The following is a 25,202-nucleotide window of genomic DNA, read 5'->3' as shown; positions in this document are numbered from 1 at the left end:
TAGATTATGTGTCTATAAATAGCAGTAGTTTGCTTCTTCCTTTTTAACCTAGTGTCTTTTGTTCCTTCTCTTATTGCACTAGCTAGGATTTCTAGCCGCTGTGCTGAATAGAAGTGATAAGATTGGATACTCTTGCCATCTTGTAGGTATTAGTTGTAGTTATTGTCGCTGTTGTTGTTTTAGATGTTGCTTATCAGATTGAGGAAGTTACCTTTTATTTCTAGTTTGCTGAATTTGTTTTATATTGAATGGGTGTCTGATTTTAATAAACAAATTTTCTATGTTGTTTGAGTTATTTTTTCTTCTCCTTCATTCTGTTAATAGGATTTAATTTATTGTAAATTTTAAACTCACCTTGCATTTCTGGTATAAAAACAACTTCGTCATGAGGTATTATCCATTTTATATATAGCTGGGTGTGATTTGCTAATGTTTTTCTAATATTTTATTATTAAGTATATTTGCCTCTAAGGTAATGAGGATGTTATTCTATACTTATCTTTTCTTGATGTATCTTTGTCAGGTTTGGTATCATAAAACAAGAAGGGATATGTTTCATTCCCCTCCATTTTTAAAAAGAGTTCGTTTAAGATTGTTTCTTCTTAACCAGTCAAGAATTCTATTTTTTTGTTTGATAGAATTAACCAGTAAAGTCCTCTAGACTGGGAGTTTTCTTTGTGGAGTAATTTTAGGTAAAAAATTCAGTTTCCTTGAAAAATATAGAGCTATTCAGATATCCTGTTTTAACTTGTCTGTTTTGGTAAATTTTGTTGTTTGAATCAGATATATTGGTGGAAAGTTGTTCATGACAGTCTCTTGTTATTCTTTTAGTGTTTATAGGAGCTCTAGTAACGTCACCTCTTTCATTCCTGATAGAAGTAATTTGTGTTTTCTTTATTTTTTTATCTATCTTACTAGTGGTTTATCAATATTATTTTGTTTTTAACTAATCAAATTTTGTTTTTTGTCATAACTGTTCATTTTATATTACATTAATTTCTGTTCTTAGGTAAAGGTACTTCTGAGCACTCATGATAGCAGTGTTTAGACCTTTCTGGCCTAGTACTCAAAAGGCATGCTTGTGTACTGAGTAATGACTTTGAACATGAATTAAAAGAACTGATTGCTAAGATTTTGAGCTGAGACCATTTAAGATATTAGAGCCCTGTTATTAAGGTTGATCTTGAGTGTTCATAGTTCTCTAAGAAACACTGCAAAATAGTTTTTCGTGGAAGTCAGATTACATCAGAGGCTTTGCCTTAACAACTAAACTCAAGAATGGAAATAGGGATCGCTTGGCTGCTCTTTGTTTCCCAATGACTTTCATTTTCTACCTGAAATTTAAGTTTTCCCATGGTCTTGAGAGAAGCCTTCCTTCCCCCCTCCCCACCCTGACCCCCACAGTGGACTTAAGTGTGATCTTGCCTCTTGCCCTGTAGGTGTGATCTTGTAGTTGAATAGCCCAGGCTGGTACCTGGGACTACAGGAAGCATGGACTTCATTAAGGTTACATGCTTCAGATACGTAACTCAGGAGTGTCAATTTTCACTTAAAAGGCAGCCTACTTTACCACTGCCCAGACTGTTCATATTATACCTATATGCCAAATAGGCAAGGATTAGAGATGTAGGTGGAATATTTAGGTATTCTGTATCTCCAGCATTATTGGTTAAGACGGGAATCAGGTTGAATTGAAGCATGTTACTTGTAAGATTCAGTCAGCAAATATTTATGGAACACCTATCCTGTGCAAGCTTTTCTGAGAGGATGTAATTAGGGAATAAATTAATGGTTAGTTACATGATTGTTGGCAATAGTCTTATCACCTAAAATTTGAGTGATATATTATAAAATAAATTTGTTTTATCCTGTGTATTTTACCTCTTTTCCCCTTGTTTCATCTTCAACATATATACAAATCCATTCTTAGCTTTGTAACCGCTATAATCATGTAACTTATTTTTCCATCCTATAATTGTGGTCTAAAAATATGTGACTTATTGTTCAGGTCATTATTATTTCAAATATCACCATATTACTATTTATTGAACTAAGTCACATATAATTTATTGTAACGGCAATAGCAGATCCAAGACATTGCATTTTTCTTCTTTTTTAAACTTGTCTTAACTTTTAAAAAATTACTGAATTTTAGCCTATATATGAACAAATGCAAAAAACTCAATGAGTTTTTATAAAATGTACATAACTTTGTAACCTCATCCATATCAGGAAGTAGATAAAAGTCCTGCTCATGCTGTTCCCAAAATGTTCACTCTTTCTGCCTCAGAGTTAACCACTGTCCTGATTCCTAATCAGTTATATTACACAAATGGAATCATATGTTCTCTGTGTCTACCTTCTTTTGCTCAAAATTATGTTTGTGAGATTTATATATATTAATGTGTATAACTCTGCATTCATTTCTTTGTTGTATAAAATCCCACTGAATGATTATACAAATGAATGTATCCATTCTGCTAATGATGTTTAAGTTGTTCCCCACTTGGGACAAATATAAGTAATGATGCTATGAACATCTTACTGAATTTAATTCTTTATGTTCTCTGGACATAGGATTTTGTCCAATATATTTATAATCCCATACTCTGTAGTTTGATTTTTTAAAATTTTCATAGTGTAATCTTTTGATAGCATTATCATTTATTGATAAGTTCTTTATTTTAATACAGTGCAATTTGTCTATCTTTTCCTTAAATTTAGTGCCTTTTCTTTTCTGCTTAGGGAACTCTTACCTCTCCCAAGATCTTGAAAATATTCTCTTAAATTATCACCTAGAAGTGTTGTTATTTTCTTTTCTACAATTTAATACTGTTTTGTGCTTTTGTGAAATTTCATTTATTTTAAATATGCATATTCAATTGGCTCAGCATCATGAACCTTTTATGAGTGAATCTCTTTCTAGACTATATTTTGTTCCACTTGACTATCTGTCAAGATTTCATCAATACCATGTTGCCTTGATTACTACAGAGTTGCTTGTAGTAATCTCTCATGATCTTTTTCATTTCTGCAGTGTCAGTTGTTACCTCTCCTTTTTCATTTCTAATTCTATTGATTTGAGTCTTCTCCCTTCTTTTCTTGATGAGTCTGGCTAGTAGTTTATCTATTTTGTTTATCTTCTCAAAGAACCAGCTTTTAGTTTTATTGATCTTTGCTATAGTTTCCTTCATTTCTTTTTCATTTATTTCTGATCTGATTTTTATGATTTCTTTCCTTCTGCTAGCTTTGGGGTTTTTTTGTTCTTCTTTCTCTAATTGCTTTAGGTGCAAGGTTAGGTTGTTTATTTGAGATGTTTCCTGCTTCTTAAGGTGGGTTTGTATTGCTATAAACTTCCCCCTTAGAACTGCTTTTGCTGCATCCCATAGGTTTTGGGTCGTTGTGTCTCCATTGTCATTTGTTTCTAGGTATTTTTTATTTCCTCTTTGATTTCTTCAGTGATCACTTCATTATTAAGTAGTGTATTGTTTAGCCTCCATGTGTTTGTATTTTTTACAGATCTTTTCCTGTAATTGATATCTAGTCTCATGGCATTGTGGTCAGAAAAGATACTTGATACAATTTCAATTTTCTTAAATTTACCAAGGCTTGATTTGTGACCCAAGATATGATCTATCCTGGAGAATGTTTCATGAGCACTTGAGAAAAATGTGTATTCTGTTGTTTTTGGATGGAGTGTCCTATAAATATCAATTAAGTCCATCTTGTTTAATGTATCATTTAAAGCTTGTGTTTCCTTATTTATTTTCATTTTGGATGATCTGTCCATGGGTGAAAGTGGGGTGTTTAAGTCCCCTACTATGAATGTGTTACTGTCGATTTCCCCTTTTATGGCTGTTAGTATTTGCCTTATGTATTGAGGTCCTCCTATGTTGGGTGCATAAATATTTACAATTGTTATATCTTCTTCTTGGATCGATCCCTTGATCATTATGTAGTGTCCTTCTTTGTCTCTTGTAATAGTCCTTATTTTAAAGTCTATTTTGTCTGATATGAGAATTGCTACTCCAGCTTTCTTTTGGTTTCCATTTGCATGGAATATCTTTTTCCATCCCCTTACTTTCAGTCTGTATGTGTCTCTAGGTCTGAAGTGGGTCTCTTGTAGACAGCATATATAAGGGTCTTGTTTTTGTATCCATTCAGCCAATCTGTGTCTTTTGGTGGGAGCATTTAGTCCATTTACATTTAAGGTAATTATTGATATGTATGTTCCTATTCCCATTTTCTAAATTGTTTTGGGTTTGTTATTGTAGGTCTTTTCCTTCTCTTGTGTTTCTTGTCTAGAGAAGTTCCTTTAGCATTTGTTGTAAAGCTGGTTTGATGGTGCTGAACTCTCTCAGCTTTTGCTTGTCTGTAAAGGTTTTAATTTCTCCATCAAATCTGAATGAGATCCTTGCTGGGTAGATTAGTCTTGGCTGCAGGTTTTTCTCCTTCATCACTCTCAGTATATTCTGCCACTCCCTTCCGGCTTGTAGGGTTTCTGCTGAGAGATCAGCTGTTAACCTTATGGGGATTCCCTTATGTGTTATTTGTTGTTTTTCCCTTGCTGCTTTTTTTGTTTTTTTTTTGCGGTACACGGGCCTCTCACTGTTGTGGCCTCTCCCGTTGCAGAGCACAGGCTCCGGACGTGCAAGCTCAGCGGCCATGGCTCACGGGCCCAGCCGCTTCGCGGCATGTGGGATCTTCCTGGACCGGGGCACAAACCCGTGTCCCCTGCATCGGCAGGCGGACTCTCAACCACTGCGCCACCAGGGAAGCCCTCCCTTGCTGCTTTTAATATGCTTTCCTTGTATTTAATTTTTGACAGTTTGATTAATATGTGTCTTGGTGTATTTCTCCTTGTATTTATCCTGTATGGGACTCTCTGTGCTTCCTGGACTTGATTAACTATTTCCTTTCCCATATTAGGGAAGTTTTCAACTATAATCTCTTCAAATATTTTCTCAGTCCCTTTCTTTTTCTCTTCTTCTTCTGGAACCCCTATAATTTGAATGTTGGTGCGTTTAATGTTGTCCCAGAGGTCTCTGAGACTGTCCTCAGTTCTTTTCATTCTTTTTTCTTTATTCTGCTCTGCAGTATTTATTTCCACTATTTTATCTTCCAGGTCACTTATCTGTTCTTCTGCCTCAGTTATTCTGCTATTGATCCCATCTAGAGTACTTTTAATTTCATTTATTGTGTTGTTCATCATTGCTTGTTTCATTCTTATTTCTTCTAGGTCCTTGTTAACTGTTTCTTGCATTTTGTCCATTCTATTTCCAAGATTTCGGATCATCCTTACTCTCATTATTCTGAATTCTTTTTCAGGTAGACTGCCTATTTCCTCTTCATTTGTTAGGTCTGGTGCGTTTTTATCTTGCTCCTTTATCTGCTGTGTGTTTTTCTGTCTTCTCATTTTGCTTATCTTACTGTGTTTGGGGTCTCCTTTTTGCAGACTGCAGGTTCGTAGTTCCCGCTGTTTTTGATGTCTGTCTCCAGTGGCTACGGTTGGTTCAGTGGGTTGTGTAGGCTTCCTGGTGGAGGGGACTAGTGCCTGTGTTGTGGTGGATGAGGCTGGATCTTGTCTCTCTAGTGGGCAGGTTCACGTCTGGTGGTGTGTTTTGGGGTGTCTGTGGCCTTATTATGATTTTAGGCAGCCTCTCTGCTAATGGGTGGGGTTGTGTTCCTGTTTTGCTAGTTGTTTGGCATAGGTTGTCCAGCACTGTGGCTTGCTGGTTGTTGAGTGAAGCTGGGTGCTGGTGTTAAGATGGAGGTATCTGGGAGATTTTTGCCTTTTGATATTATGTGGAGCTGGGAGGTCTCTTGTTGACCAATGTCCTGAAGTTGGCTCTCCTACCTCAGAGGCAGAGCCCTGACTCCTGGCTGGAGCACCAAGAGCCTTTCATCCACACGGCTCAGAATAAAAGGGAGAAAAAGTAGAGAGAATTAGTAGAAGTATGAGGAAAGAAAGAAGGAAAGGAGGGAAGGAAGGAAGGAAGAAAGAAAGAAAGAAGCAAAGAAGGAAAGAAGGCAAGAAGGAAAGAAAGGAGGGAGGGAGGGAGGAAGGAAGGAAGGAGGGAAAGAAGGAAAAAAGACAGAAAGAAAGAAGATACAGTAAAAATAAAATAAAGTGTAATAAAGTTATTGAATTAAAAAATTCTTATTTAGAAAAAAAAAGGGACGGATAGAACCTTAGGACAAATGTTGGAAGCAAAGTTATACAGACAAAATCTTACACAGAAGCATACACATACACCCTCACTAAAAGAGGTAAAGGGGGAAAAATCATAAATCTTGCTCTCAGAGACCACCTCCTCAATTTGGGATGATTCGTTGTCTAAAGGAGGGAAGGAAAGAAAGAAAGAAAGAAGGCAAAGTATAATAACGTTATTAAAATTAAAATTAATTATTAAGAAAAAAATTTAAAAAAAAACCATGGACGGATAGAACCCTAGGACAAATGGTGGAAGCAAGACTATACAGACAGGATCTCACACAGAAGCATACACATTCACAAAAAGAGGAAAAGGGAAAAAAATCATAGATCTTGCTCCTAACGTCCACTTCCTTAATTTGGGATGATTGGTTGTCTATTCAGGTATTCCACAGATGCAGGGTATATCAAGTTGATTGTGGAGCTTTAATCCGCTGCTTCTGAGGCTGCTGGGAGAGATTTCCCTTTCTCTTCTTTGTTCTCACAGCTCACCGGGGCTCATCTTTGGATTTGGCCCTGCCTCTGCATGTAGGTCGCTGGAGGGCGTCTGTTTTTTGCTCAGACAGGACGGGGTTAAAGGAGCCGCTGATTCGGGGGCTCTGGCGCACTCAGGCCGGTGGGGAGGGAGGGGCACGGAGTGCGGGGCGGGCCTGCGGCTGCAAAGGCCAGCGTGACTTTGCACCAGCTTGAGGCCCGCCGTGCGTTCTCCCGGGGAAGTTGTCCCTGGATCCCGGGACGCTGGCAGTGGCGGGCTGCACCGGCTCCGCGGAAGAGGGGTGTGGAGAGTGGCCTGTGCTGGCACACAGGCCCCTTGGTGGCGGCAGCAGCAGCCTTAGCATCTCCTGCCCGTCTCTGGGGTCCGCGCTTTTAGCCGCAGCTCGCGCCGGTCTCTGGAGCTCCTTTAAGCAGCGTTCTTAAACCCCTCTCCACGCACCAGGAAACAAAGAGGGAAGAAAAAGTCTCTTGCCTCTTCGGAAGGTGCAGACTTTTACCCGGACTCCCTCCCGGCTAGCCGTGGTGCACTAACCCCTTCAGGCTATGTTCAAGCCACCAACCCCAGTCCTCTCCCTGTGCTCTGACCGAAGCCCAAGCCTCAGCTCCCAAACCCGCCCACCCCGGCGGGGGAGCAGAGAAGCCTCTCGGGCTGGTGAGTGCCGGTCGGCCCTGATCCTCTGTGCGGGAATCTCTCCGCTTTGTCCCCCGCACCCCTGTTGCTGTGCTCTCCTCCGCGGCTTCGAAGCTCCCCCCTCCGCCTCCCGCAGTCTCCACCCGCGAAGGGGCTTCGTAGTGTGTGGAAACTTTTCCTCCTTCACAGCTCCCTCCCACTGGTGCAAGTGCCGTCCCTATTCTTTTGTCTCTGTTTTTTCTTTTTTTTCTTTTGCCCTACCCAGGTACATGGGGAGTTTCTTGCCTTTTGGGAGGTCTGAGGTCTTCTGCCAGCCTTCAGTAGGTGTTCTGTAGGAGTTGTTCCACGTGTAGATGTATTTCTGGTATATCTGTGGGGAGGAAGGTGATCTCTGCGTCTTACTCTTCCGCCATCTTCCTCTCCATTCCCTTCCTTCCTCTTTACTTGTTTACCCATTCTAGAACATGCATTAAACTATACTGTACAAGTGTAATACTAGGTGATATGAAGAATACAAAAACTAATTTCAGAACAGCTCTGCCCATCAAAATCGTACAACCTAGAAATTGAAATCACATGCATATTAATAGGTTTAGGTTTGTATATAATAAGAGCATTAAGAATCATTTTGATGGGTTATTTGTGTCTTCAAAGTGAGAGAGCTCTTTATACTGAATATATGAGGCAAAGCTTGATGAAGAAAGGGGCACTTGTGTGGATCACAAATGGTGGATGTTGCTCCAAGGTCTTGAGATAAGAAACACAGCTGTTCAAATGATAGGCATTTCAACTTTTTAGTACAACAGTTAAGGAGGTTGTTATATTGCCCCATTCAGTAACTTTATAAGTTGACGACTTAGAAAATTGTTCTGACTTGGTAGTTCTAGGGTAATTAGAGCGGAGAGTTGGCTCCCAGTTTGCATGCAGTGAGGCTGATTTTATATACATTTTAAATATACAGATTAAACCAGGCTTTCAGAGTGCCTCAATCTAAATTCAAATGGAAATGAGCCAAACATCTTAAATTATTAATTAAAATGCTCTCAGAACTTAAAACTTATGTTAAGAATTTCAATCCCATATTGATAATAAAAAGTTATGATACACTTGTGTTAGCTGTACTCTGGCTGGATCAGAAGCTTTCGCATTTTGCAACAATGCAATTTTTTGATAGACATCTCATTACATTTTATAAGGACACAGGAACAAGAGAAATGACTTAGTATGCTGTCATTATTTTTTATATTTAAAAAAACTCAATTTGGGAAACGTGAGATTACAGAACTAGGGAAGATTAATATTTTTATAAAGTTGTTTTATAAAGTTATTTTTATAAATTTTTAAAAGTTTTATTTATATAAAAAATAAAAACTTTTTATAAAGTTTTTTTTATACAGAAATAAAAGATATCTTCATTTTTACCGACTGATGTTTCCTCCTTCACTCAGTAAGATACCATTTCTGCCAAGTCAAAACTTTTAAGGTAACAGTGAGATTAGCAACATACCGTGAATCTTCTCTATTATGATGAGGAAGTAAGAACTCCGTTCATGTCTTTTCATGCTTTTCTCAGTCACATTGCCATTCCATGCTGGCATTCACAGCTCATAATACTTATTTGTAACGAAAAGAAATTTAGGTTTCTTCATTTGTCAGCAGTCTCTTTTTCTCTCTCTCTCTCTCTCCATATGCATTTGTCTCAATGTGTGTTTGTATATATATCAGCTGTGACACATGTAGCTTCATTGTGTGGTATAATTAAAACATTTCATGTTCAGGTATAGGTTTAAGGCTTAGAAGGAATTTAGTATTGTTAATATTAGAGTTTTTCATTACTGGATGAGTTATTTAGCTTGAAGGTAAAGGAGAAGTGGTTTAAAAATGGAATGGAATGGAATAGAAGCCACAGTAATGTTCATTCATACCTCAAATGTTAAGCGGAGACCAGAAATGAGGAAAATATGTAAAATTTAAGAGTAGTAGAGGAGTGATTATCATTGAATATCCCCAGAGCAAATGAGAAACACTTACCATGTACAATTAGTTCCCAACATCTGTTCCATGAGCTTCTATTTCTTTGCTATACTGGAATCATTGTTCGAGCAAACTGTGCTTAGCCCGAGGGTAAGGAACATAAATTATGTATAATGTGAATAGTCTTCACTGAGCCAATGTGGCTCAGTATGTACTTCTCTCATTCATTTCACTGGTTTTTCCTCATATAATTACTAGTGGACATATAGCATTGTATAAATGAATTTTCAAATAAAGTTAGCTAAATGTACTTACAAATATACAACCTCTAGCTTAATGTACATTACAAAAGTAGTATTTTTAAATTATTTCATAAATATTAAAATATTTCCTTGGGGGTATATAAGCACACATATGCCTAAGTTACGAGAGTCAGGTGGAAAGAACTATGCTGTGAAATAACCTAGCCCTGAAAATGAATAACACAAACTACAGTCTCAAACATTCTTAGGACCTCCTTTCTCATCTACACTGCTTAGTTCTGTTTTATGTTTACTATCACACCCTCCTGTGCATATCAGCTTTTGTTTCCTTTCCTTTAAAGTAAATTTCTTCAAAAGGAGGAAACCTGAGCTTTATATTTAAACTGCAGCCACATGAAAAAGAACAGACCTTTCTTTCTGGAACTAAAGTTCACAATTCTAGGACAGAGCTCTCTGATTGCTAACACTATGGTAGATGCCCAGATGAGTCCATGAATATCGGACCAAACTGTTTAAAATGGCTGCTCCCGGTCAACTATAAAGACATGGGAGAGAAATATTACTCAATGTTAAATTTATTCTATTGCTAAATTCTATGTTCCAAACAGAAAACGCTGTCAGTGCACATAAATATGTGAGTATGTGCACGTTCATTTTCCTCAAACCTCAGAGTTAAGTTGTTTTTCCTCCATGTTTGGCTCTCTCTCTGTTCCATACACACACGTACACACATACCCTCTGATATACAAGAACAGGAACTTCTCTTCCGTCTGAACCTAGGAATAAAATTATTGGGTCACAGAAAGAGATGATAAGTTTTAGTAACTGTTTCTTTGTACACATGGAGCCCATAGTGCAAGGACATTTCTAACAGAGACCTCTGAACAGATACAAGATATATCTTGCTGTACTAAATACTGATTCTTAGAGCAGGTGAAAAAATAAGATGACTTTGGCATATAACAGTATTTGATAAGATCTTTTAATTGCTTTGTACTTATTATAATTTTGCTTTCTGTAAAGGCTAATAACATATCTGGGGCCATAGCCCCAAGAAAAACAACAAAAGAAAAGGAAACAATGCATTTGTCTAATTGTTTTCATATATTTATATCACAGTTCTTCTGGATACTTTTTAAATGTATAAAATATTATATAATATTATGAATGAGAATGGAGATAAAAGAAGAAAATAAAGATGGGGATAAAATACCTGAGGCTAAAAAATGCATGTTACAATATATTCACCCATCAGTGATGAGGTATGCTTTTAAATCTAAGCTTTGTGATAGCTAGTGAAAAAAAAAAAGAGCTATTTCCAGCCAAAAATTTCAAAATATCTATAAGCTTAAAATAAATCCATTACTGAAGAGAACTACAATTCCTAATGGATCATGCAGGAGTTAATCTGGAGTGGGGAGATGCTTGCTGGAGGGAATAGGAAAATATAAATGATATGTTGTATATGGTATGTCAGGTCATTAAATAGAGTGATTAGAGAAGGCTTCATTGAAAAAGCGATATTAGAGTACAAAGCAGAAGGTAGTAAAAGAGCAGATTTTGTGTCTTTCTGGGGAGGGAGATCCTAGGTAGAGGACATAAGGCAAATGTACTAAGTTTGGAGTGTGTTTAGTCTGTTGGAGAAATAGTTTGTAGGCTAGTGGCTAAAAGAACAGAATCAAAGCAGGCATTTTAGAATAATATAAGAAATTGGCTTTTATTTTCAGGGAGATTGGGAGCCACTAGAAAGTTGTAAGCTGACATATTTTAGAAGGGTAACTCTGGCTATTGTGTTGAAAATGGACTATGACAGAGCAAGTTCTGAAACAGAAAGATCATTTGGGACATTATTGCTGTACTCTGGTCAAGAGATAATGTTCACACAGACCAAGTTGATAACAATAAAGGTAGTAAAGCAAAAAGGTCAAATCTGGTTATATTCTGTATATAATAGTATTTTCTCAGAAACTGGATATGGGACTTGAGAGACAGTGAGTCAACAATGACTAATAAAATTTCTTCCTGGAAAAATTGCAAAGAAGGAGTTTCCTTTTTCTGATGTGAGAAAGACACCATGAGGAATAGGCATAGATGTGTGTGGGAAGATCCAAAGCTCATTATGATGAGATCTCAATTTGATTTGCTTATTCGACATATGAGTGGAGATGTGGAGGAGGCAGTTAGGATGTGTGTTTTTGGTCCAGAAAAGAGGAAAAAGATATCTGGACTGGAGATTTATATTTGGGAGTCATGAGTCAAGAGTATATATAAGCCTGGATGAGACAATCAAAAAAGAAAAAAATGCAGAATATATACGAAGAATAAAGTCATGGAGACAAGTATGAATAAGCAGGGGAGACCATGAGGGAGCAAACAGTGATGTGAACTAAGTCAGAAAAATATGGTATTCTGAAAGGTAAGTGAGAAGAGGTATATGAAGGAGAGGGTGATTAACCATGTGAAATGTTGGTGATAAAGTTGAAGATTGAGAACCAACTACCGAATTTAAGAACGTGGAGGCTCTTAATAAGAACTAGACAAAAACTTTTCTGGTGGGACATCGGGTTGAAAGCCTCACTGGAATATTTTCAAAAACATGTAAGTTGAGGTGTGGCAGAGGGAGTATGAGCTACTCTTTTGAGGAGTTGTGCTGTGAAGCAAAAATTCATTTACTAACACAGCAATGTCATATAATAGACATTCGGTCTTGAATGTGCTTTCATTAGATGAACGTCATTTTTCATCAGCTTTGAGAGCAGGGGATCTTTATGGGATCACTCAATAAGGTTGTATAGGGATTTGTTTAAATCGAGAGAAAAGATTTCTTAAGGTGGAGAGAACAGCAGCTGCCCGGTGGGAGGAAATAGGGGATCTGGCTCAATTTTTTAACTGCCATTCTATAATCATTATATTTTTAAAAAAATGTATGGTATGGTCTGTTTCTTTATTTCAATTGCATCAGTTTGATGGTCTGAAAATAAAATCTTGCAGTATTCTGAGAGTCTGAACCTTTATCATTTTCATATGCCTGTGAATTAGATATAGTATAATTCACTTAGCGTTTATATTTTATCATTTAGCCCAGGTGATAGAGTAAGTAAATGCTGATAAGCATTTTGACCTCAGTAATATGACCTCCCTTACTTGCTAGCTTGTTCACTTTTATTTACACCAGGAAGAAATGGCCTTTGCTTCATGACAAATTCTCAGTGATAACTGAATAAACTGTTGCCCCTCCCACTTTTATTTTCTGTTATGCATATGCACAGTCTTCTCTTTTTTTCTCTTGGGTTTCATGTATGCTTCTTCTATCTTAGTTAAAAAAGTGATATGTTTCAAAATGTGTGGCTAGTGTTCCAAATTGAATGAAATAGTATGAATAACACCTTTATATGCTTCAATCTGTACAAACTCCCATCCCAGTGACAGTGAGATGAAAAGTATTATTTATTAACTATGTGCCTTTACTTACATCCATTACTTTATTTTTCATAACAATGCATATTGCTGATTACAAGAACCTGGGAACTTGCCTAAGATCACAGATTTAGTAAGTAGTGGAGCCAAGATTTTGAACATAGATCTTTTGGCTTTAGGGCTGTCTTAGCTGTCTAATGCTGCATAACAATATTGAAATAAACAGTATTTTACAACACACATTTATCATTTCACAATTACTTTGGGCCTGGAGTCCAGGCATAGTGTAACCAGTTTCTCTTATGGTGTCAACAAGACTATAATCAAGGTGTTGTCAAGGCTACAGTCTCAGCTCAGACTTGACTAGGGAAGCATCTGCTTCCAAGGTAACTCGGGCTTGGCAAAATCACCTTCCTTGTGGTTGTAGGACTGAAGTCTTCTGTATCTGACTGCCTGTCATCTGACTACCCTCAGTTCTTAAAGGCTGCCTTGCTTCCTTGCCATGTGGGCCTCCCAACATGGCTAATTGTTTTGTCAAATCCAGCAAGGGAAAGAGAGAGAAAGAGCTTCAACAAGATAGTCACTAGAATCTCATGTAACATAACCACATAATGTACACATAAATATAACTTCCCATTACCTTTGTCATATTATTTTGATTACAAGCAAGTCATAGGTCCCACCCACACTCGGGGAAGGGAATCACATAAAACCAGGAGGCAGGCATATGGGGGTACCTTAAGAGTCTGTCTACCATGGAGCCATTTTGGCTTCTGTAAGCTCAGGATCCAGCTTCTTTCTTCAGAATTCTTCCCTCTGCCACAGTGGAAAGAAGGTACAATATTTGTCCCAAGGGATTCTAGGTTAGTATGTTCATTTCTTAAACTGATACTCCAAGTCTGACCTGAAGTTTTATTGGGTTATCCTTAATGTCAACTATCTATTCTCTTTTATGAGTTGTCAGCTATAAGGTCAGAGACTATATCTATTCTTATGGCTATAATTTAGGAAAATTAGTTCTAAGGTCAGGTAGTTGATAATTACATTGTACTATTCTCCCTGTATCTTTAGAATTGTTTTCATTTTAACCCTTTAAATGTTGTCAGAAAATTGTAGGGCACAACAATCCAAATAATGAATTTATACATCAACTGGATTTTTGTGTGAGTTTCCCATGAACGCAAAACAAAACTAACAAGGTTTTCGTAATTTCACATTTTTTTAAAGATTTATTTATTATTTATTTTATTTTTGGCTGCATTGGGTCTTAGTTGTGGCACACGGGATCTTTGTTGAAGTGTGCAGGATCTTTCATTATGGTGTATAGGCTCTTTGTTGCAGTGTGTGGGCTTCTCTCTAGTTGTGGCACACAGGCTCCAGGGTTCGTGGGCTCTCTAGTTGTAGGATGTGGGTTCCAGAGCATTTGGGCTCTGTAGTTTGTGGCACGCAGTCTCTCTAGTTGAGGCACATGAGCTCAGTAGTTGTGGTGTGTGGGCTTAGTTGCCTCGCGCCATGTGGGATCTTAGTTCCCTGACGAGGGATCGAATCCACGTCCCCTGTATTACCACTGGACCACCAGGGAAGTCCCCGTAATTTCATATTTAAATTAAAAAGTTTGTGTATTTTCAAGGTGAACGCAAGATATAGGGAAAGGATATCTAAACTGTGAATTAGTAACCTGGGATTTGGTATTGGATATGGTTTTATTAGCTGTGCCACCTTGGTCAGGTTATTTCAATGCTCGGGGTAGGGAAATTTTGAGATACCAGAGGTTTGGCTTCGTTTTCCATATATATATGATATATATATGAGATGGTAGGTTCTTTTCTAATTCTAAAATTCTGTGATCTTATTTTTAGTTGAGCAAATGAACATGCCTATTACATCAAAATGCATAACATACGTACATTTACTTAATATTTTATTTACAACAGAATAGAGATAATAGCAATTGTCTAAATGTCAAGATATTTATATCAATTCCTAAGGAAAAAGTTAAGACTAGAAGGGAAAAAAAATCCCTTTATTCTTAAAGTTTTATACTTGTATGCCTGTGCCATACTTGATATATCACCTGTTATGCATCGCGAAGTAAAATATAAGTAAATAAAAGGTATTGTTACTTAAGTAATGTGAGTGAAGTACACTTGAACAAAGCTGCCCATTTTGTAATGGTCTGTTCTTCTGAAGTAAATAAAATATAAATTTTAAAGACTAACATAATTTTGCAAAGAAGTATGCTTTTAGCTTTTGTAAGTTTTAGTTTCATCACTATTGACTTGATTGGTATCATTTTCCATCTTTAGCAAATATTGTATGTGGCTAATATATCCCCAGCATTCAAACACAGCCCAATTAATATTGCTATTTTCTTTATGAAGTTGCTGAATACACATATATTTCCTTCCCTTTTACCAAGTAGTTATCTAGATATGATATGAACATAGGCTTAGCTAAAATGTGTAATTTATATAATTGTAAACCAAGAAGTGTGAAAAATCAAGAAAAGTCCAGGAAAGTTTCAACAAAGATGAGGATTTGAGCATAAGAAGAGTTTTACTTAGCCTGATAATCTTCGAATCTAGATTTTACTCAATAAACAACTACATAATGGCCATGCTTACTGTTTAACCTCACTGAAAAACTATATATTAGCTATAATTTCACTTTTTAAGAAACTTTGTTTTAATCAAATAATGTACATTTGGGAGCTTTGTTTATGGTTTCATTTACAAGGAGTAATATACAAGAAAATGCAACAGATGCTTCTGCCTATATGATGTAGCTGAACATTCTTCTAGTTGACTTAAACTGGGGAAAGATTGTTGGGAGAGATTTTATGCAATTCGTATTGGTTATACACCTTTGCATAATTAATTGTTTTCTAGCAAGTAGTGTGTTCTGTGCACAGAGTGATTTTCTTATTTTAATGTTTGGAATGAACCCAGTCAGTTACTCTTTCCCTGTAGAACTTACTCTTTCAGAGTCATTGAATTAGGTTAATTAGAAAGGCAATGGACCCCTCTCCCCACTGCCACCTCCATAGCATTTTTAGAAAGTAACCCACTTGTGTTATAACTGCCTATTTAAAGAAGCAAATACAATATTCAGGAATATATTAAATATCCAGTTATGATTTAGTTCCTATAATAAACGTGTGTGTGTCTGTGTGTGTGTGGTCCCTAATAGAACCAAATGTGTGCTGGGGATGAGTAAAAAGTGTTCAAGCTAAAGATCACTACTACTATGAATTTGTGAATAAGATCCTTTTCTTGCCATCAAATCTAATTTTAGTTTCTATGAGCAAAATCAAAATTGTGTGAAGTTAGAAAGTGGAAAGAGTGGGTCACTCCCTAGTGATAGCAGGGATTGCCTATCAATCCTTGGATGGATTGCCATCACCAGAGACAAAGAATTATCTTTACAAGTTCACCTATAGTGAGCATTCTCTCCCTACCTTCTAACTTCCCAGAGAGATTACTTTGCATTCAAATCCTTTGGGCCCCTATGAATTCTTCAGATGGCTTGCCACACATGCCTTAGCTTTGTGACATGAAGAGTAGACTTGGTTTGTAAAAACTTCTGGGACATAAAATAAGTCATTTTGCTTTAGTTTCAAATGCTTTTGCTTCCAAAATGGAGTTAATATAATATAAATATATATAATATAATTAATAACATTAACAACAATAAACATAATTCACATTTGTCAATTGCTTATTCTATACCAGGGACTGCAATCAGTACTTCACATGCATTATCTCATTTAGTCATCAGATCAACCCAACAGCTCTTCTTTGATGCAAATTATCTTATACACATTGGTAAATAGGGGAATGGAGTTGGTATAAGGAAGGGATTTTATTGATTCATATGTTATTTTACAGTATATTTATGTTTTAACATATTCTGGGCACATTTTTATCACAGTTAAAAATAAATAGCTATGTAAGCAGATCTTAAGAAAAAAGCTGAAGATCTGCAGCACCTTTATTTAATGCAAGTAGAGTTTACATTAGTGGTTATGATTGATAATATGTTAATATGGAGAAGCTGTGGGTACAGATGAAGGAGGTGTGAAATTTTTTTCTGAGTTTAAAACAATAGATTAATGAAGAAAGCTAAATGCTGGATCAAATTTTCAATTTCATTGAAAAAAATCTGCATTTAGAAGCAAATGACCCTCAATACCTACTTCTTGAAGGAAGAAGCATAAACCCCAATATTTAAGGCTGTAAATATTGACTATGATGCTTGAAGAAAATATCATTAAATACTTAACTGTGCTAGTATTTTGATTGTGACTGTTTCAGCTTTTGTTAGTGCTTTCGATACAAGAATACAAGTTTTTTTTCAACTGCATACATATGGTGCTATAATAAAAAATACCTCTTCCATTGTGGTATTGATTTTTGATTTTGTAGAAGAGAGAAATTGAAGGTGAGTAGTTATGTAATCTGTCCACTTTCACATGGCTCTTAAATTGTGGATCCAGGATTAGATTCTAACTCTGTCAGTTCCAGGGCCAGCTCTCTTCACTTCTATGACATGAGTGTCAAACTAAGTGAATTCCTTTTTCCTGATTTCAACCATTGTTTATTATGCCTTCCCTTCGTGAACCTGCATAGAGTGTATGTACACTAGAGAAAGACCTGCTATTACTGCTGTTATGCATTATGAGTCAAGGCATAAATGTTAATGTTAGTTGACCTACTTATTATACTTTATTTTTTTCTTAATCAGAAAATATAATCCCCTTTAATTTCTTAATTACATATTGAAAACACAGGCCAAATAATTTTTCAAAGGTTAGTTGTGTGAAGTATTTGTAAAAGAGTGTATACTCAGGCCTAGAACATATTTGTAGACCAGAAAATGCCATCATTGTCTGATCTATACTTTTGGATGTAATATCTGTAGATTATATATTTGCTAGTTGAGTAGAAAAATGGCAGGATCAGTTTCGCTCATATATTTACATATATGTGTACTAGTATGTGAAAAAGTAGAAGTAAATAATCTGCCATTTAGAAAAGTATGTGTGTGAGTGTGTATTTAAACATTATTTAGATATATTGTTATAAAAGAATGGTTCATTTCAACATTCCCTAGTGAGATAAAGCTCATTAGTAATAACATGATAAAGAGATATTATAGATTATTATTATTACTATTATTATTATTAACTTGCTGACAAAAATCTTCCAGAGTCCCCGCCTTTTATTTGTAATTGTGCAATGATACAATATTGAAGCCAATTTTGTGCCTTATGAAAATGCAGCAATACATATTGTATTATTATTCTTCAAGCTAGATTCATATTTATAGATTATATATTCTTGTATGCTATCCTAAGTCAATGAATTTTCTAGATATGTGCCATTTATTCTAGTGTCCTTAGGAGGGTACATTTTATTTGCATGGCCACATCTCTTCTTTATACCATAAGTTTAGTAAAATGGATCAGCTGAAAATGATTGCTGTAAGCTATAGTACATTATTGTTTGTCAAAGGGGTCATTGCAGCATGGGAAAAAAGAGGGGATTTGAATTGCATCAGTGCTGTTTGCATTCAATTTTTAAAATAGACGGAATCTTTAACAGAGTTGGAGAGATTAGAGATCTCTCGCTTCAGCTCTTACTCAACAAGTGTCTACAATTCAGCCCACGGAAAGAATAATAAGAAAGCAAACATTGAAATGTCACATTAAAATAGTATGTTGTTCTAGTTGAGTACCCCAGACATGTCTTAGAGAAGAATGGCTTCTATTGTGTATCTGAACACTAGTTTTGTCTTTCACATTAAGATTTATGGTTTATGGATTTGCTCTAAGATAAAAGATGAAGAAGCAGTTCTCACCATGGGAGTCTCTGCTACTTCTTTATCTCTTCCTTTCTCTTATTTTCAGGATATCTCTTTTCATATCAGAAGTCTTACTGAGTGAATTGAAGTATCAGCCTCTGTTATTATAGGCTTTCCTTTTGTTCAGGATAAAATTCAGTGATAACTCCTGCGAGAAGTGATGGACAGGGCGGGGAACAGATTCATGCTGTTAAAAGGATGCAAGAAATAGATGATGAGACTCACCAAGTGTTTGAATCTGTCTCCCACCTCATCTCCCCAAAATATCATTTATAAATAGCATTATAAAGGTATTTTTGCCTTTTTGAAGCAGGACATTTTCTATATCATGACAGATACAAAGTTGAATATCTTCGGTTTGAAACAGATTTGCAAGTCAGCTGGGGTTTAAGCATATGATCTTTGTTAAAGAATGCATACAGGTAGAATATATTTTCAAGTAATTCTCTTTGGTTTGCAGGTACTATTCTGGTGGATAACATGCTGATCAAAGGGACTGCTGGAGGACCAGAGCCAACCATAGAACTTTCTTTAAAGGACAACGTGGATTATTGGGTATTGCTGGATCCTGTTAAACAAATGCTTTTCCTGAACAGCACGGGCAGAGTTCTGGATAGAGATGTTAGTACATTTTTTTTCTTTGTCCCTCTGTTACAACTTAATCATCATTTAAATATCTGCATGTATTTGTTGATATATCAAATTTTTGTTATATAATTTGAGTTTATTTTCTGTGTTCATCAACAAAAACATTTTTTTTAACTCCTTGAAAGAAGAAAAAGAAAGAGGAACCATCTGTGTCTGAGAGAACCATTGTATTCCTCTTCTGACATCCTGGAAGCTTGTCAGACTTCTGAATAAGGAGAGAACAGAGTGCTCAGAATAAAGGGGTGGTAACCTTGGAAAAGCAGGATACGCACAGCCCAATTCATGGCAGAATTTGAGAGTACAACTACATGTTGGCTTGAGGACAGAAACTTTAGTTGAACTACTAACAGGCGGGTGCTCTTCAAGCAGTAAGTGTTCATTGAGAGATGAATGGCAATGTGCTTATAGAGCTGAAAAAAATGAAAAGAAGGTGAGCAGAAGTTTCCTGGCAGTGTCCCAGTCCAGTTGCTCTCAGGTAGTATGACCTAAGTAGTTAGGTATTAATAATACCTAAATAACCAAAGTTAAATGTCTTCTTTCTGAAAAAGTTAAAAAACATGAGTAGATTTAAGTAGCTCAGTAATGTAACTTTAGTCTCACTTATTTGCATTCTAGTCTTGAGTGCAGAGAAAAGTGTGTGTATGTATGTGTGTGGGTGTTATAACCAGTAATTGTACAGGACCTTGGGAAAACTTGAGAAGTACATCTAAACATGCCAACTCCCAAATTTCCACTTTATAAAATCGAAATGTCAGATATTCAACCTAGGGAACCTGAATCATATCACCACAGTGTTCGGGATTTATGATTCACTTTAAATATGTGTGAAGTAGATGATCCCTAATCTATTTCATATCTAAAATTCAGAGCCTTTAAGAGCTTTGTGTTGAGGTGGGCAGTAATAGGACTCTCCCACCAGCATGGGCTGCCCTGTACACTTGGGGAGGCCCATAATTCAGCTGACTGAGCAGTGGGGACAGATGTGAGAGGAGGATATCAGTGGAGAACAGGAATGAGTCTGTTGGCTCAACCTAGGGGGGAAAAAGTCATCCTTGATGCTGTTCCCATCTCCATCATTGCCCTCACTCACTATGTCGTTTCATCATGGCAACATTTTTCACACCCCACAATTTACAGTTTTGTCTGGGTGGTTAAGAAGGCGTAAAACGGAATAAGGACAGTTGTTATCTTAGAATTTATCTTGCCTTATCTTAAGTTATCTTATAATAAGTCTTGCTTTTATGAAAGCAATTTGGATAACGGCACAAACTGGCAAGGTGCAAGAGTCTCCCCAAGCTGTGTTACTCACAGGCATCCTTCTTTTTTTAAATTACATCATACTATATTATATTACACCTGGTTTCAGGTGTACAGCATTATAGTTCAAAATCTGTTTACACTACAGAGTGATCACCACCACAAGTCTAGTTATCATCCATCATCGTATGGTTGACCCCCTTTACTTGTTCTTCCCACTCCCCACAAGGCATCCTTTACTGGCTTTAAGTAGGAATACTCATATCCAAGTCATATGAATTTTATAATGTAACATGTTTGGAGAATTATAGAATATTTATCTATTTTAGGCCACTGTCATTTTATATTTTGTTTCCTTTTTTAAAATCACCTATGATTATGATAATTTACTTGTTTACTGGTAAATTACTTTCTTTTTGGAATCAGTTTTTTTTCTCAATTTGATATTAAAAAGCATAAGTTCTAGGTCTGATTTATGAGACAAAGGAAAAGGTAACCTTCAGTATTCATAAAATGCATTCCGTGTCTCCAACCTACAACATTGTTTTAATTACCAAAAATCATCTTCACTTTTTAAGATACTTATCTGTTTCCTTGGTATTATTGTTTTTTAATTTCTGATAAGGGCAGCATTTATTGGACATTGGGCAAACTGAAATAGTATCATGGGAATACACTTAAAAATTGATTTGACCTGAAAGAAATAATTACAAAAATGTGCACACGTATCATTTAAAGAACCATCCAGGCTTTTTTTTTAAGACAATAATCAAAAATAATTTCCTTTCCATTTAAAATGTTCTTTTGGATTAGAAATGCTATGGTTAAGTTAAACTTGAAAAGATGTTTTACAAATTAAAGTGTTGTCATTGGACACCTACCTGAAATTAGCTAAAGATGCTGGAGAATAGGACACCTAAAGAATATTAAATGTTAAATGAATATGGCAGAGGGAAATCTGTAAAGAAAAACAAAACAAAAGAAAACAAAAATATGCTTACATATTTGCAATGTATTTACCAATTGGCAAATCAACTTATTGAAATAATGACAAGATAGTAAATAAAATATGTTCTAAACATTTATCTAATTATTTAGATAATTTATTTATAATTATATATAATTATCTAGATAAATATACAATTATTTATCTAAGTGAATTCAAGCCTGTATAGTTAAAGAACGTCATGACAAAGATCTAAGTTTGCCATTTTGTACAAGTACTCTTACAGGGTGGTGGGACTTACAAAACCGGAATTAAAATAGACACAGGATTTGGGCCGGGCCTTCTATGAGTAGGGGCACTTTGCAGCTTTTTTTTTTTTTTCCAAATAGAATTTGTGACCATGAAGGAGTGACAGATAAATAATAAGACGTTATGCCTTTATTTTCTTTCCTGGCAGCATTAGTTGAGAAAGGTTGATGAGGAAAATGCTTTCAGTTCAGGGTAAAAAATAATAATGTTAATTAAGAATGCCCTCAATCCAGAAATTGAAAGTGTGAGATTAAATGGTTTCTGTTACAAAATTAAGGTGGTGGAGCCCTCACTGACAGAGAAATCAGGAAGAAGAGAGGAAAAGCCAGATAGTAATATCAAATGTAAGATCAAGGCAAGATTAACTAGATAGAGCATGTATTTTTAATACAGTATCATTTAAAGTTAGCTGAGTATAGATGCTTTACAGAATTATTGAATGTTAGAGCTGAAAGGAAACAAAGTTTTGCTAATTCAGTATTTTCTTTCATAAACTGTGCAGTAGATTTAGAGATAAATATATAGGTAAAGGGCCAGTCTTTAAAATTTAGCACATGTCTATAGTAACATGAGAAAAATGAAACAAAATAAAACAGGAGTGATTTTTCCCCAAAAGTTAAGTGTATTCATTTTATTCTGATATCATCCCCTTTTCACATTTTTAGATTATTTGTTTTAGTTCTGTGAAAAATGCCATGATTATTTTGATAGGGATTGTGTTGAATCTGTAGATTGCTTTAGATAGTATGGGCATTTTAACAATATTAATTATTCCAGTCCACAAAAAAGGTATATCTTTCCTTTTATTTGTGTCATCTTCCATTTCTTTCATCAACATCTTAGAGTTCTCAGAGTACAGATCTTTCATCTCCTTGGTTAAATTTATTCCTAGGTATTTATTCTGTTTAATGCAGTTGTAAGTAGGATCGTTTACTTGATTTCTCTTTCTGATAGTTCATTATTAATGTATAGAAATGAAACAGTGTTCTGTATATTAAATTTGTTGTACCCTGAAACTGTACTGAATTTATTTATTAGTTATAGTAATTTTTTTGTGAAGTCTTTAGTGTTTTCTACATATAGTATTATGTCATCTGCAAATAGTGACAGTTTTACTTCTTCCCTTCCAATTTGGATATCTTTTATTTATTTTATCTCGTCTAATTGCTGGCACTAGGACTTCCAATACTATGTTGAACAAAAGTGGTGAGAGTAGCATCCTTGTCTTATTCTTTTTTTTTTTTTTTTTTTTTTTGCGGTACGCGAGCCTCCCACTTGCTGTGGCCTCTCCCTTTGCGGAGCACAGACTCCGGACGCGCAGGCCCAGCGGCCATGGCTCACAGGCCCAGCCGCTCCGAGGCACGTGGGATCCTCCCGGACCGGGTCTCGAACCCGCCTCCCCTACATCGACAGGCGGACTCTCAACCACTGCGCCACCAGGGAAGCCCCCTTGTCTTATTCTTGATCTTAGAGGAAAAGCTTTCAGCTTTTCACCATTGGGTATGATGTTAGCTGTGAGTTTGTCATAAATGGCCATTATTGAACAGGCTGGCTCAGTCTGCGGCCGCGGCAAGTTGCATCGTTTTCCAGTCTGTCCGTGAATGTCGCCACCTGAGACAGAGCCAGGATGTTTGGGATGCTGAGCAGCAGCTTTGAGGATGATCCCTTCTTCTCTGATTCGTTCATGGCACACTGAGAAAGTATGCGACAGATGATGAGAAATTTTTCTGAACCTTTTGGAAGAGACATGTTCAACATCTCTGATGGTAGAGGAAGAGCTTGTAACCGTACGGGATATGAGGATGGAGAAAACTCCTTGACTTGTACAGATGTCAACCCTCTTCAGTCAATGGACCAAATAATGTTAAATATACGAAACAGTATGCAGGAATTACAAAGAAACTTTGGTCACTTTTCAATGGATCCAAATGGACATTTGTTTAGTTCTTCCTCAGTTATGACTTATTCCAAAGTAGGAGATGAACAACCAAAGATTTTCCAGACCTCAACTCAAACTCGCAGGGCTCCAGGAGGAATAAAAGAAAGTAGGAGGGCACTGAGAGATTCTTGAGAGTGGACTAGAAAAAATGGCTGTTGGTCATCACCTTCATGACCAAACTCATGTCATTAAAAAGTCAAAGAATAGGGCTTCCCTGGTGATGCAGTGGTTGAGAGTCCGCCTGCCGATGCAGGGGACACGGGTTCGTGCCCCGGTCCGGGAAGATCCCACATGCCACTGAGCAGCTGGGCCCGTGAGCCATGGCCGCTGAGCCTGCGTGTCCGGAGCCTGTGCTCTGCAACGGGAGAGGCCACAACAGTGAGAGGACAGTGTACCGCAAAAAAAAAAAAAAAGAAAAGAAAAAGTCAAAGAACAGCAAGACTGGAGATAAAGAGGTCAATCAAGAGTTCATCAATATGAATGAAAGTGATGTTCATGCTTTTGATGATGAGTGGCAAAATGAGATTCTGAATTACCAACCAAGGGGACACTGGTGCAATCTAGAAAACTCTAGGATGTGAAGCATTGGTCATGAGAATTCAGGATCCCAAGAACTTAAAAGAAGGGAGAAATTTCATCTAAGTCCAGCCATTGAACGTGGGAGAAGATCAAATGTTTCTGTGGACAAACTCAACATCAAAGGATCACCTGTGAAAATCAACAAAAAATAAATAGCATTGCATTTGATTTGTTTAGTTTTGGTTGTTTGAACAGAGAAAGTAATGGTGCATAGTAATACATGTAAGACCAATCGCTTGTTGTTAAATCAATACTATGTTCTTAGCAAAAAAAAAAAAAATTGGCCATTGTGTTGAGCTATAGTACCAATCTACCAACTTTGTTGAGAGTCTTTTTTTTTTAATCATGAATGGATGTTGAATTTTGTCAAATCCTTTTTTTGTATCTATTGCGATGATCATATGATTTTTATCCTTCATTTGGTAATATGGTGTATAATTTGGATTGATTTGCAAATATTGAACCATCCTTGCATCCCTGGAATAAATCCCACTTGATCATGATGTATGAACCTTTTAATATATTGTTGAATTCAGTTTGCTAATATTTTGTTAAGAATTTTTGCATCTATGTTCATCAGGAATATTGGCCTCTAATTTTCTCTTTTTATAATGTCTTTGTCTGGTTTTGGTATCAAGGTAATGCTGGCCTCATAGAATGAGTTTGGA

The 25,202-nt window shown here is 36.4% G+C and overlaps 1 protein-coding gene across 1 annotated transcript in view; it reads left to right on the top strand.

Moving 5' to 3' along the window:
• Positions 1 to 25,202, top strand: part of PCDH15 (protocadherin related 15) — a 1,039,293-nt gene that overhangs the window by 571,363 nt on the left and 442,728 nt on the right. The window contains exon 6 of the mRNA XM_067710150.1: positions 19,317 to 19,477. Coding sequence (XP_067566251.1) covers positions 19,317 to 19,477 — 161 coding nt within the window. The remainder of the gene's footprint in view (positions 1 to 19,316; positions 19,478 to 25,202) is intronic.

Source organism: Pseudorca crassidens, chromosome 16 (assembly GCF_039906515.1).
Source record: "Pseudorca crassidens isolate mPseCra1 chromosome 16, mPseCra1.hap1, whole genome shotgun sequence".
In the NCBI taxonomy this organism is placed as follows: domain Eukaryota; kingdom Metazoa; phylum Chordata; class Mammalia; order Artiodactyla; family Delphinidae; genus Pseudorca; species Pseudorca crassidens.
Note: the sequence above shows the minus strand (reverse complement) of the source record. Positions and strands in the feature narration are given on the sequence as shown.